General features: G+C 36.5%; 1 protein-coding gene across 1 annotated transcript; it reads left to right on the plus strand.

Annotated features, from left to right (window-relative positions):
• Nucleotides 1-1,726: 1,726 nt before the first annotated feature.
• On the plus strand, nucleotides 1,727-11,822 carry NAF1 (nuclear assembly factor 1 ribonucleoprotein). The gene is made up of 8 exons (XM_015827066.1): nucleotides 1,727-2,328; nucleotides 3,234-3,354; nucleotides 4,320-4,416; nucleotides 6,905-6,987; nucleotides 8,238-8,398; nucleotides 9,473-9,524; nucleotides 10,393-10,495; nucleotides 11,322-11,822. Exons 1-8 carry the CDS (start codon nucleotides 1,727-1,729, stop codon nucleotides 11,765-11,767), a joined length of 1,665 nt encoding a protein of 554 aa, XP_015682552.1. The 3' UTR covers nucleotides 11,768-11,822.
• Nucleotides 11,823-12,976: the final 1,154 nt, after the last annotated feature.

Genomic DNA, 12,976 nt, shown 5'->3' on the forward strand with positions numbered 1-12,976 from the left:
AACAGAACAATCACTTACTGGCATCCAAAGGTAAATCTGGTTGCAGAGGCTGGGTTGATTAAATCAACTGCTGTTACTTTGTGCACCCTTCAGCCTTTTCAAATTACCGGAGTCCTTTTCAATGTAGCCTTCATATCTAGATGCCAGACCACAGTACCATGGTGCATCTGAGTGGACTCTGCAAAGCAGATATCTCAGATCTAGTGTGTGTGAAATTTAAGATGGTGCCAATGAAAGGCACCTTAATTCTCCTAGTCACTAAAATATTTAACAGTTCAGTTAAAGCATTCTTGCCACAAATATCAGATAGTCTTTGCAAAGAGCTGTGGCCCCAAGCTAAAATCATATCATGGTGCAAAACATTTATTTTGCCGGTTCTTTCTGCAACATTAGCACGTGCCATGAACTTTGTCAGCATTTTTATTGAAGCTGTTTAATCTGTATTGCTTCTAGTTATATTCATGACTTCTTCAAAAATGTCAGGACTTACAAGAATTCTGTTTGGATAAGAATAGCAATAGAAATAATAGCAATAGAAATAAAATGGAATGGAACTTTCTCCTTAATTCCAGGTTGCTTTTCTCTTTGATCAGTTTCCAACCATTGTTTCTTGTCCTGCCCTCGGGTGTTTTAGAGAATAATTTGACCCCCCTTATTTGTGGCAGCCTCTCAAATACTGGAATACTGCTATCCAAACCCAAGTCCTGCAGCTGTTCTTCGTATGTTTTAGTCTCCAGGCCTTGGATCATCTTAGTTGCTTTTCTATGAATTTTTTCCAAACTTTCAACCTCTTTTTTGTGATATGGTGACCAAAATTGGCTGCAATATTCCAGGTGTGGTCTTACTAGGGTTTTATAATGGTACTAATACTCAGGGCTTTTTTTGTCATAGAACGCCCAGAACGGAGTTCTGGCACCTTTTTTGGATGGAACTTTGTAGGGTAGGCAAGGCGGGTTGTATGACATGTGTGAGTTCCGGCACCTTTTGTTTTTACAAAAAAAAAATACTGCTAATACTTCATGTGATCTTGATTCTATGCCTGTTTATACAACCCAGGATTGTATTAGATTTTTTTGGGCTGCTACCGCACATTACTGGCTCATAGTCAAGTGATCGTCCTCCTCAAGCCTTCACTCCTATCTATAGCTATGCTTCTTAAACGGGCGTCAATGGGGCAACTCATAATTGCTTGTTTGCGTGTGAAGGATTCTGCAGTGTCAAAATGCTTGTGTAAAAACAAGAGGATCGATAAATGTGTTCTTGTGGGGAGTGGGCAGATAACGACATTATTCGAGACTGGCGGTGTACTATAGAATCTATCATTGGCAGCCGAGCTAAATGAAGACGAACGCAACACAGACTCTCATACTTTAACCCAGGGGTAGTCAACCTTGGCTCTTTTATGACTCGTGGACTTCAATTCCCAGAATTCCTGAGCCAGCTGTGCTGGCTCAGGAATTCTGGGAGTTGAAGTCCACGAGTCATAAAAGAGCCAAGGTTGACTACCCCTGCTCTAACCCCACCCCCACCCCCCAAGCAGCTACGAGCCTTCCATTCTTTATATCGCATCTGCTGCTCAGCCCCAGCCATTACGGCGAACCTATCCGCTCACGCGCACCTCACCTGCGCATATCGCTCCCTTGGAAGGAACCGCCCCGGAAGTGGCGTCAGTATAGCGCGCCATCACTTGTTGTCATCCGTTCGGGCAGCCGCACGTGGATCGGTCATGGACGCGTCTTCGGCTGTGCCGATGGACGATTCCGGCTTTGCAGGCTCGACGGTTGCGGAGCAGTTGCAGACGCTGAGGGTCGCCTGCGAGGGAAGCTCCGATGCAACGGCGGCGGCCCCCCGGGGCCCCGCTTTGAAGGAGGGCGACGAGCAAGTCCCGCTTTCCCCGGAGCGCCTCTGTGGAAAAGCCCCGGCAAAGCCCTCGGGGCTTCCACGGGAGCCAGAGCCTCCTTGGGTCGGCCTGAAGGGAAGCCCTGCTGCTGAAGAGAAGCCGGCAGCTCTTGGGGACGGCAACGGCAACGGCCGGACCTCTCCCGGGATGAGTGGTGAGCAGGCTTGCCCGCCAGTCGAAGCCCCGCAGGCTGTGGCGGCAGCATCGGAAAAGGAAGACGACCGCCCACCGTCCGAGGAAGTGAAGGTGGACCCTCAGTCCTCCTCCTCTGCTTTCCAGGGTGGCCACAGCGAACAGAACGGAGGACTCAGTCGCCAAACGGCGGCGGTCGGGGTCGAAGATGCGCTCTCGAAAGAGAATCCGGCGGCGCTACGGCGTGAGAAGGGAGCAGGGTCAACGAAGGGTGGTGGTACCTTGGAATCGGACAGGTGAGTCGGGGGCATTCCCTTTTTTTTTTTTAATGTTCTTCACATTTTATTTCTTAGTCTGGTTTAGGCAGAGGAAGCTAGGTGATGTACACATCTGTAATTATTGCAGTAATAATGCCAGCCAGCTTAGGTAAGTAATAAGGAAAATGATGCATTAATATTGAGACCTGCCCTTTTTATAAAGCTGTGAGACCAAAGAAGTAACCCTAATACAGTGGTTCTCAACCCTTTTAATGCCGTGACCCCAACCGGTCGTAAGTTGAGGACTAAACCGGTCGTAAGTTGAGGACTAAACCGGTCGTAAGTCGAGGACTAAACCGGTCGTAAGTCGAGGACTACCCAACCGGTCGTAAGTCGAGGACTTTCCCTGCCTGGGAGCACCGCACATGCGTGGTTCCGCCCCCTGCGCCGGCCGAGGCGTAGCTGGCAAGCGGCAGAGACAGAGCAGGCCGACCACCAGCTGGCCCAGCCCAAGGGAGGTAAGGCACCCGCCAGAAAAGGGGAAAAAATGGCGGATAAAAAAAATGGTGGACAAAAAAAATGGCGGACAGCCTTGCTTGGCGACCCCCATGAAATGGTCGATCAACCCCAAATGGGGTCCCGACCCACAGGTTGAGAACCACTGCCCTAATAGCTTTAAACTTGACAGTTAACAAAGAACTATAAAAATTGCCCTTTTCCAGTTCTGCAGTACTGTGGGTTGTTATGCAAAATAGAAAGGTTTTCTTTTTTTCTTAATAGCTACTACATAACATTCACCACACCTGACACAAATCCTTGATGCATATTGTGACTTATTACTAAAAGGGAGATTTTGGTCAAAGTCAGGCCTTGTGATCATTGCTAATACTTTTTTAAATTAATGTGGCAGAATATATGTTGAAAAATAGTATCTCCCTTTGCAGTGATACTGATGCAGACAGTTCATCTTCTCTTTCCTCTCCTCCATTGTTGTCTGATGGTGATGATCAACAAGATAAAAATGAAAATAATTCTTCTGCTACTAAAAAAAGCGAATTGACTAAAGTAAGTGTCTTTACTGTTATAAAACACAGTTGGGTGTTACCTAGGAAAAATTATCACCAAGATACATTTAGCAAAATAATGAATTTGAGGGGACAACAGATAGAAGTATATTGTGGAAATTGAGATACTTTATTTCTTTGATCGTTCGTATAAATGTTTGTAGCAGACTCTTTTCCAATCAGATATTCTTATTCATTAGCTTAGATTGTGGCAGGGAAAACAGTTGCAAACAATCTTTGGGGTAGGTATTTGCGAAGTTGAATTGGTAAATTAAATATAACGTAACAGGGACAAAAAGGAAAAATATTAGGTTGTGCTTACTCATTCCCCTTATAAATATCTATTTCTTCCTTGAGAATTGCTGTTTTGATGAAGTGGAATTACTTATAGAATAGAAATTTTATTCAGTTTCATCATACGTTGTGCTATATTATATGTATCTAATTGATGTGAAATCTTTCACAGAAAAAAGTTTTAATAGTTTGTCTTTTGGTCATGTACACAAGGAATGGAAGAAAGACGGGCTACAAAGATACATTTACTTTCAAGTTCTTATTTCTTTTTTCCTTTCCCTTGTTATTTTTGTTACCTTACAAGTGTTAAACCATGTGATGCATCCATATTATACAAATGTATTTCAAAAAGAAAAAAGGATCAGATTGCTTAGTTACTTCAACTACTCATTTTGGCCAATTTTGGCCAATTTTCAGAGGATTGAAGTGGTTTGGGCCAATTTTCAAAGTGCACAAATATAGCATTTTCTAGTTCTGGAGAACTGAAGAGACTCTCCAAGTATTTTTTTTGTGTATTTGTGGTTATCTTTAGCATATTGCTTGTCAGAATACATCATTAATATCAGTAAGAAAATAGTTATAGCTTGTAGTGAGTGTTAATTAAGTTACATAGATTGGGAAAATTGGATGTGGGCCTTAGTATGCAAATGATTTTTAAAATTATTTATTCAGCAGGAGCCACTTTCTGTTGAAGACGTAATGATAATTCTTCCTGAATCTGTTAAACTGATGCCTTTTGGGAAAGTTTCCAGCATCATTGAACATCTAGGTAAGAAGATGTGTGGGAGTGTGCATTTTGTGTTCCCTGAAAATGTTTTATTATGTAGTTATGTATGGAGGATTTAATTGTTTAATACAAGAGTGAGCAATTTGTGGCTCTTTGTGATTATTTTGCATCCCCACAAAATATTTGATTTTCAGTAACATATTTTATAGTCCCTCCCCCTCCTAAAGGAAAATCCAGAAACTCCCTGTCAGGTCAAAAGAGCAATCATGAACAACATTTAACAATAATTCCCACAACTAACATAGCATCTCATCTATTTTAAATGCATTCTGAAAGTTCAACATCAGCAGGGCATAGCAGCAAGTAGAGAATACTTGTACATACCAAAGTTTGATAAATCAGTCCAAGCAAAATTAATTATTCAATCTATTATATTTTTTAATCCCACCTTTATTACTTTATAAATAACTCAAGGTGGTGAACATACATAATACTTTCTCCTCCTATTTTCCTAATAACAGCCCTCATAGGTTGGGCTGAGCGAGTGACTAGCCCAAAGTTACCCACCTGGCTTTCATGCCTAAGGCAGGACTGGAACTCACAGTCTCTTGGTTTCTAGACTGGCCTCTCAATCACCTAACCAAACTAGCTCAAAATTAGTAATATTATTTGAGAGGTCTTTGATGCTGTCTTAGCTTGGTTGTTTTGTTGCATAAGTTTCATTACCCAAACTAGGTAACATTGTCAATGCTAGTCAACAACTGCAAGAAAAAGCTCAGCGAGCACTAAGGACCCATCATTTCAACCCTGAACTACAAGTGTTCTTTATTAGTAATAGTATTTGTTTTGCATTTATACTGTCTCAACAGCATTAACATTTGCAAGTGTTGTGCAGGCATGTCTTTAAATTAAATTTGCAAAGTTGTTTGCAAAATAAACCATTGTTCAATTTGACCTTTTCATTGCAAATAATTGTTAATAAACAGCAGTAACTTAACAGGCAACCTGGAAGATTTAAATATTTTTCTGTCTCCCATGTGCTTAATTGCTGCTTTCAAAATTCTGTTGCCACATTACCCCTTTTTCTCTAGTCTATGTTGTACAATATATAATAAATTTGAAAACAAGCAACCCAGTGAGTAGTCACAAAAATAACAGCCCAACCGCAGCCATAAAACTCAAGAAACTCAAAAGTACATTTTTTTTGTTACATATGTTTGAAACATTTTACATTCCTCTAGTATGTCATCCCTTTAGTTTCTCCTTATTTCTGTTAGATACTTCTTTAGTTAATGGATTTGTAATGTAAGATCAGTCACAGTAATTAATATAACATTTTTCTAAGCATTCAGTTTTACAGAGGCAAATATTTAGCTAAGTGTATAAAAAGATCAGGTTCACCTTACTGTCTTGCACATGTCTCTTTCTAAATTATTTCATACATATATGCATACATGAATTCATGTTTAATATCTGGACCTAATTTATCCCTCTCACCCCTCCCAGAATATGGAAGTTGGAAATGAATAGCTGATGTATATTTTATTTACATATTTATTTTATTAGACTTTTAATCTTGTCTTTATTATTTTTATTGCTTATTGGCTTGAATGGCAAATTTCTAGGAATTTCCTAGAGCTTTTGAATTTAGCTTCACCTACGTGATGCCCACGGTTTCTCAGTTGAAACTACAGTTGAGTCTGTGTTGTGAAATTAAAGAGCTTTCAGGGTGTTCATGGATGCACTCTGCTAGTCTTTTGCCTGCCCGTCCTATATAGTAGCTGTTGCAGCCTTTATACTGTATGTTGTAGATGACTCTTGCTTTTTCTTCTGTAATATCTGAATTACAACCAGTGAATATTATAATATAAATTGTAAGTCTACATTAATGCTATACATAGCTAACATGTTTTAAATCAGTTCCATTTGCAAATTGAAATAGAAAAGTTGGAATTTAAATAAATCTAGTTCTTTTTGAAACTGTAACTTAATAAGTTATCTATCATTGCAGGTATAACAATTTAGAGCCTTTGTTTTCAATAAGTCTATGAGGTTTATATAATAAGAATGAAAGTAGTACAGTATGTCATGGTTCCAATAGATGAAACCAGTTAAAAGAACTTCAAGGCAAGAAAATCTTCCGTAAAGAACGTTTTATTAGGAAATAAAATATTGGCCCTTATATGGTTGAACCCAAAACTGAAAGTTTCCTCCCTGAAACAAAGTTACAAGTTGTAATTCCCATCCCAAACCAAGCTGTCATGCATCACATTCTCTGATTACAAATAAATGGGGGCTTTTCTCCCCCACCCTCTTGCCGGCCAAAATTCTTTACTCACATTGACCTTGAGTATAACTGCAGGGGCAATTGTTATGGCTAAGAATGCTCATTTTTCTCCCTTCTCCCTTACTCTGTCTACGTGAAAATCCCCAATTATAGAGTGGAAAGTTACAATGAAATAAAGTACACTTTACCCTCTTTTTGGAAGAATTTAGCAAAATGTTCAGGTTGTTTTTTTGTTTTTTTTAGTAATAATTGAGTCAGAGAAGGGACTTCCTCCAGTGAATGAAAATACAGTACTTTTCAAGGAAGATCGTCATTCATTAGGAAAGGTAAATATTTTTTTAATTATTTGGATGTATTGCTAATGCCATTAAACCAGTGTTTCTCAACCTTGACAATTTTAAGGCATGTGGACTTCAACTCCCAGAATTCCACAGCCAGCATTGCTGGCTGTAGAATTCTGGGAGTTGAAGTCCACATGCCTTAAAATTGTCAAGGTTGAGAAACACTGCATTAAACAATGTTTTAGCAACCATAAAAGTATTACCAGCATAAAGACATTTTTGAGACATTACAATAGTAGGTTTCTTTAGGAAAATACTGTATGTTACCTGGTTTGCAAAGCACATGTTAGAAAAAATTAAGAGTATATTTTTATGATACAGTACATCTGTTGATACGGCTTATTTAACTTTTCAATAGTATACTTATTTGTATAAGACTTGCCTTTCTTAATATTCTTGAAAAACATATAAAACACAAATAAATAGAATAGTGGGTGTAAAAAAATTAAACATAAACAGTTGAGTTGCTAAATTTTCCTAAAATGATCCTAAAACTGCTACCATGCGCCTAAAATTAATCCAATTGTTAAATAAAAAATAAGATAAATGCTTTTTATGTCAATTAACAAGCAACAAGATTAGAAATCAATTGAGGTGGAAATTATCTTAACTTTTATTATTGACTAGACAACCCTTGGCATTGTTTTGCCCAGTTAAGGGGTACAGACCAAGATTTTTAGTAGTATGTAGATAATTACTAGTATATAGATAATTACCAGTTCACAAAATTGTTGAGAAGTTTGAATTCAGCATGATATATTAAAATTTAAGATTTTTTTAAAAAAAGAAATCAGTGTAATGTTCTTTTAAAGCATGTTTTAATTAGTTTAGCATTCGAACTTGAATTAGACATTGTTATATGATTCTGAAACCTGTATTTTCTGTGATATTCTGCAATTTCCTTATTTGGAAATTCTGGCATTCCTTAAAAACAGTGTTAGAACAGAAGATTTACCTAGCTGGGTAAGGAAACATCTACAAGTAAACAGATAAGCTCAGAGAACACCGAGGACTCCACAGTTCAAGACTACGAGCTGTATATATTCCCTCTATTAATAAATAATATTGAAATTGCTTTTGGGATAGTTATAAGCAGTTAAATTTGAAGCTGAATTTCAGAGCTTAGAAAAATATTTTTATAGTATTTTCACTTCCCCATTAGTTTTCCTTGTTAAATGTAATCAAGTAATTACAGAACTTGTTTTTATGAAGTAATAACATTTGTTGTCTTGCAGATCTTTGAGATATTTGGCCCAGTGTCACATCCCTTTTATGTAGTACAGTTTAATAGTCCTGAGCACATTCAGTCTAAAGATATTAAAATAAAAGATGCAGTATGTTTTGCTCCGGCTGTGGAAAGCTTCACTCAGTATATATTTCCAGAAAAATTGAAACAGTAAGTTCGACATATACATTTTTTGTGCCTAATGTTTTTTTGCAAGTGCAAGATCTGCTTTTTTCAGATCAACCAAGTGTTGATCTATTGGTTGGGGCAGGAATTGACCAACTGCCTTGTTGTTTGATATGTGATGTTGTGGGCTGAGAGAGTGATTACCTCAAAGTTACCCAGCCAGTTTTCATGCTTCAGGCAAAACTAGAAACCACAGTTTCCTGATTTCTAATCTGGTGCCTTAACCACTAGACTAGGGGTAGGCAACCTTGGCTCTTTTATGACTCGTGGACTTCAACTCCCAGAATTCCTGAGCCAGCCATGCTGAGGGGAAAGGGAGAGGTTTCCAAGCTGAGCCATGCTGGCTCAGGAATTCTGGGGGTTGAAGTCCACGAGTCATAAAAGAGCCAAGGTTGCCTTAAATTGGCTTTCAAAGTTTGAAATATACATGCACACACACAAATAATTTAAACAGTAAAAAATTTCTGAACTCTTTTTAGCGGTGTCTAATTTATTTATATTTTTATTTTTTATTTTATGTAGACTTATCTCACCTTTGTTATTTTTTAAAATAACTGAAGGTGGCAAACATATCCAACACACCTTCTTCCTCCTATTTAGGCCCTAATGACCTAATCCTAATAATCTATCTCTGCATGTTTAATTAGATCTCAAAAATTGAGAGTTAAGATTGATATGTTTCTTCATATATTTCATAACCTGATCCTGTATTTAGAATTTTGGTTATAAACTGGATTCTCTGCAAAGGCCCACTAGAGCAGTCTTCCTCTACTTGCTATCCACCATACATTTTTGAATATAATCTTCTTTAGTCATAGTAACTTGCAATTATGATTGTTGTGACCACTATAGTCAGAAAAGCATCGGTCTTCCCGTTGAGGAAGGCTGTCTGGTAACTTTTCAAAAGATTTTACCATTTTTCTTGTGAAGCACCATGGCTTAGTTTTATTTTAAAGAAGAAAATATTAACTTTCAAATAATGCTAATATTGTGGTGTGTACTCATAGGGATTTATCTTTTGTTCTTTACAAAAAACAACAACACCCTTTTGTGTTCTAGAGAAAAGGGATCAGATGCATCTTGGAAGAATGATGAAGAGCCACCTCTTGAGGCAAGGATATCCTTTGCATACTGATTTTGCACTTTAGCTTTTCCAATTCAAAATGTACTTCCTTTCTTTTGAAAAGAATAATACAGTATATGCAGAGAATATTACTTAACAAGTAACATTCATTTGGGAAAATTAATTCCGCCTCCTGGAGAAACTTATATTTTATTCCTGAAGTGATAACTTCAGCTTAACTTCTTTAAAAGTTCATTTGTTTTTAATAACAAGTCAGAGAGTTGATGATGCATTTCCCACTCATATCTCACTATTATAAAAAAAAAAATCCCTTTTCCAAAGCCCAAAATGGAGATGTAACTTTCATTAGAAATTTAGGGATGCGAGGCACAATTTTTTGAGGATTGTCTCTTTCTTTTTTTATGCCAAAGCTTGTATATTCAAAAGGAACCAGATCTGCCACCGGTAGGTTTTGTGGGGGGTTCCTGAGAAGAGATTGAAAGTTTCCAGAAGTTCCATTCTACCAATATGATGAATAGGGATATGCAAACCTGCAGATCCAGGAACAGAATATTCTAAATTCCTCCAAGCCACGCAGGTCCAGTATTCTAGGTGATCCAGTGATTAAATGATTTTCTGTCATTTAATCTCTGAATTCTTTCATAATTGAAAAGTGGCCATTGGGGAGAGTAGGAGTGCAAACAATGTCTTTGCAACTTTTAAGAGCATACATGCTCTTACAGAATTGCAAAGAAGTACTATCCTTGTGTGTTTATTTGTACTGAAGCATGTTTTTTGAATTAAATCCAAGAATTGCAGTCTTCTTAGATGTATGCTTAAATGACTAGCTATTGTGGAATTGCTATAAAATTTACCTTTTTTTAACCTTCCAGTTTTTTATTTTATTTTTTTCTAGGCTTTAGATTTCAGTGATGATGAAAAAGAAAAAGCAGCAAAATTACACAAGAAATCTCAGAATATAAAAAGAAAGAAGCTCAGATCACAGCAAAATGATAGCAGTAAGTAGCTGCTGTCCTGGAATATTGAATAGACATTTAAACAACCCAGAAGTCCAATTTTACATATTATTTGTTTAAAGTTGATTCAATACATTCCACACTTTTGACTTTATATATAAGCCTTTCAAATTTAGTATTTTTATATTTATAAGAATTACCCTTTTTAAAAAGTGGGAGAACAGATCTCTTCAGCTGTTCAGGCATCAAGTAAATAGAAATAGTGGGTTGCAAAAGAATGTTGATTAATAATTATTGGTATTTACTAAGAAAAATAATGCTACCTTTGTATGTCAAAATAGCAGATCAATAATTTTACTTATGTGATGCTGAATGTTTGGAAAGTAGGGCATGGATAATCATGTATTAAAAGTGTAAATGCATTTGTAATTGTAAATCTGCAGGTTTTATATTTATGAAGAATATATGGTTGATAAAATAATACTAATTTTGAACTATTCATAGTTGCCTCTTTCAAGGTTTATACTTAGTTTATCTAAATTGACAACAGATCTTAAATTTTCCTTCATTCCTTTGCTGTGCAGTCCATAACTCAAATAATTAGATGTTACCTCAGTGTTTTCCATTAGGCAACTCAGTTGTACTACATAATCTTAAAAAGCATACGCATTTTAAATAAAAATGTATAAAAAATAAAAAAAATAGTACACAATTTGATGACTGTTATATAGTATGCCAAGAGTTATGGAACTTCAGTTTAGTTCATTAACTATTAGTGTAGTCTTGGGAAAAACATAGCATGGTTTTTATAATATTCATAAACTACTAAATGATGCTAATCTCTCCCGATTTTTATTTGCTTCTGTAGAGGATAATGGGCCAAATTATCAGTCCAGACGACAACCTCCTTCAGAATATTCAGGTGGATATTGTAGAGGACAACCTACAACCAGGTTTTCGTGGGGCAGATCTCCTCCTGTAACTCCTTTTCCACGTCCCTATAGACAGCACAATATAACTCCACCGTATTACTCCTCTGACTATGCACACTTGCAGAAAGCACCTACTTTTTGTCAGCAACAGAGGCTGGAAAGTATGAGAAGACATCAGTATTCCTTCCCACCTCCATCTTTTGAAACTGTTGGTAATAATACAAATTTTCCACCCCCACCCCCACCAGTAGATTGGGGGTGGCCTCCTACATGTCCTCAGAACACCTATGAGCCTTTATTGTCTATGTTGTCTTTACCCCCACCACCCCCACCTCCACTGCCCCCACCATCTACAGCGCCTAACATTCGCAATTCTCCTTAGGACAGAATATATTTTCAGACAACCTATAAAATTAAACATTCTACCTCAATGGTAGATATGTTAATATTTTTTTATTTGCTTTGAGGGAGGTGCATTATTTTTAGTTATTTACAGAAACTAAAATGACCATTTTGTATGAAATAAAAATATGGAAAGATGTTTAGTGTCTGTTTAAGTTTCTTTACAAATCTAATGGAAAGAATATTCAGTATTTCTTTTTACCGTCCACATTGGTCAAAAGCTATAGATTTCTACATATCTCTATCTTATCTTATATATATAAATAAAAATGTAAATGTTCGTTTGTTCAAAATCTTAAATCTCCGAAAGTTCTTCACTGATTGCTTTGAAATTTTGACACAATGTTGCATTCGAATACGTGTGTGTTTTTATATACATATATTATATAGATGTCACACCTGTGACAGGTAAAAACATGCTTTTTTTGAAAAACAGCGCCATCTGTTGGACATAAAAGCAACACACGCTTTTACCAGACTGAGCCACAGCAACGCGTGGCTGGGTACAGCTAGTTGTGTATAAATTTAAAATTTCCTCTGAAACAAATTTTTTTATTTCTCAATGCAATATGTTAAAATTCTGTACTTTGTTGCCTCTTTATAATTGTTCTCCCTTGCAGTAGAAAAAACAATTCAATTTAAAAACAAAATTATTCATATAATAAAATCTCCATTACCCAACCAAACCTAAATAGTATCCATATCTGTAACATTTGATGGCACATGCTTAATTGTGCTTAAAGAACATTCAACCAAATACTAGAAAATAATTTTAAAAGCATGGTAGCAAAACATGTTTTAACTACATATCTATGTATCCATCATGTTTATTTTCAAGGTTAATGCTATTGTAATTTATTTGATTTTGACTACAAGGCTAAACTAATGTAGGTTTATATTAGTTTACCTGAGACTGCATTATAATTAATGTGGCTTATTTCTGAGTAACCTCTAGGATTACAACTATGAATTTCTTATCTTCCCATTTTTTTCAAACCATTAACACATTAACTTTTCCTTTGTATATTTGTTAATTTACTCATTTATTCTTTATATATGATCAATCATATGTCAACATACTTATTTTAGGCTGATCATTATATTCAATTTTCAACATTCAGCACCCATAAATTATTTTTGTATATAAATATTAATTTTCTAGTTTTACAATCATAAGTACTTAATAAAC

Source organism: Protobothrops mucrosquamatus, unplaced genomic scaffold (assembly GCF_001527695.2).
Source record: "Protobothrops mucrosquamatus isolate PMUCROS unplaced genomic scaffold, P.Mucros_1.0 scaffold3475, whole genome shotgun sequence".
NCBI classification, from domain to species: Eukaryota; Metazoa; Chordata; class Lepidosauria; order Squamata; family Viperidae; genus Protobothrops; species Protobothrops mucrosquamatus.

Bases quoted from the DNA above. Each gene is read 5' to 3' on its own strand.
- NAF1 (XM_015827066.1), top strand. From the start codon at position 1,727: ATGGACGCGTCTTCGGCTGTGCCGATGGACGATTCCGGCTTTGCAGGC. The intron at 9,525-10,392 runs GCAAGGATATCC...ATTTTTTTCTAG, and splicing joins ATGAAGAGCCACCTCTTGAG to GCTTTAGATTTCAGTGATGA. The intron at 10,496-11,321 runs GTAAGTAGCTGC...TTGCTTCTGTAG, and splicing joins ATCACAGCAAAATGATAGCA to AGGATAATGGGCCAAATTAT.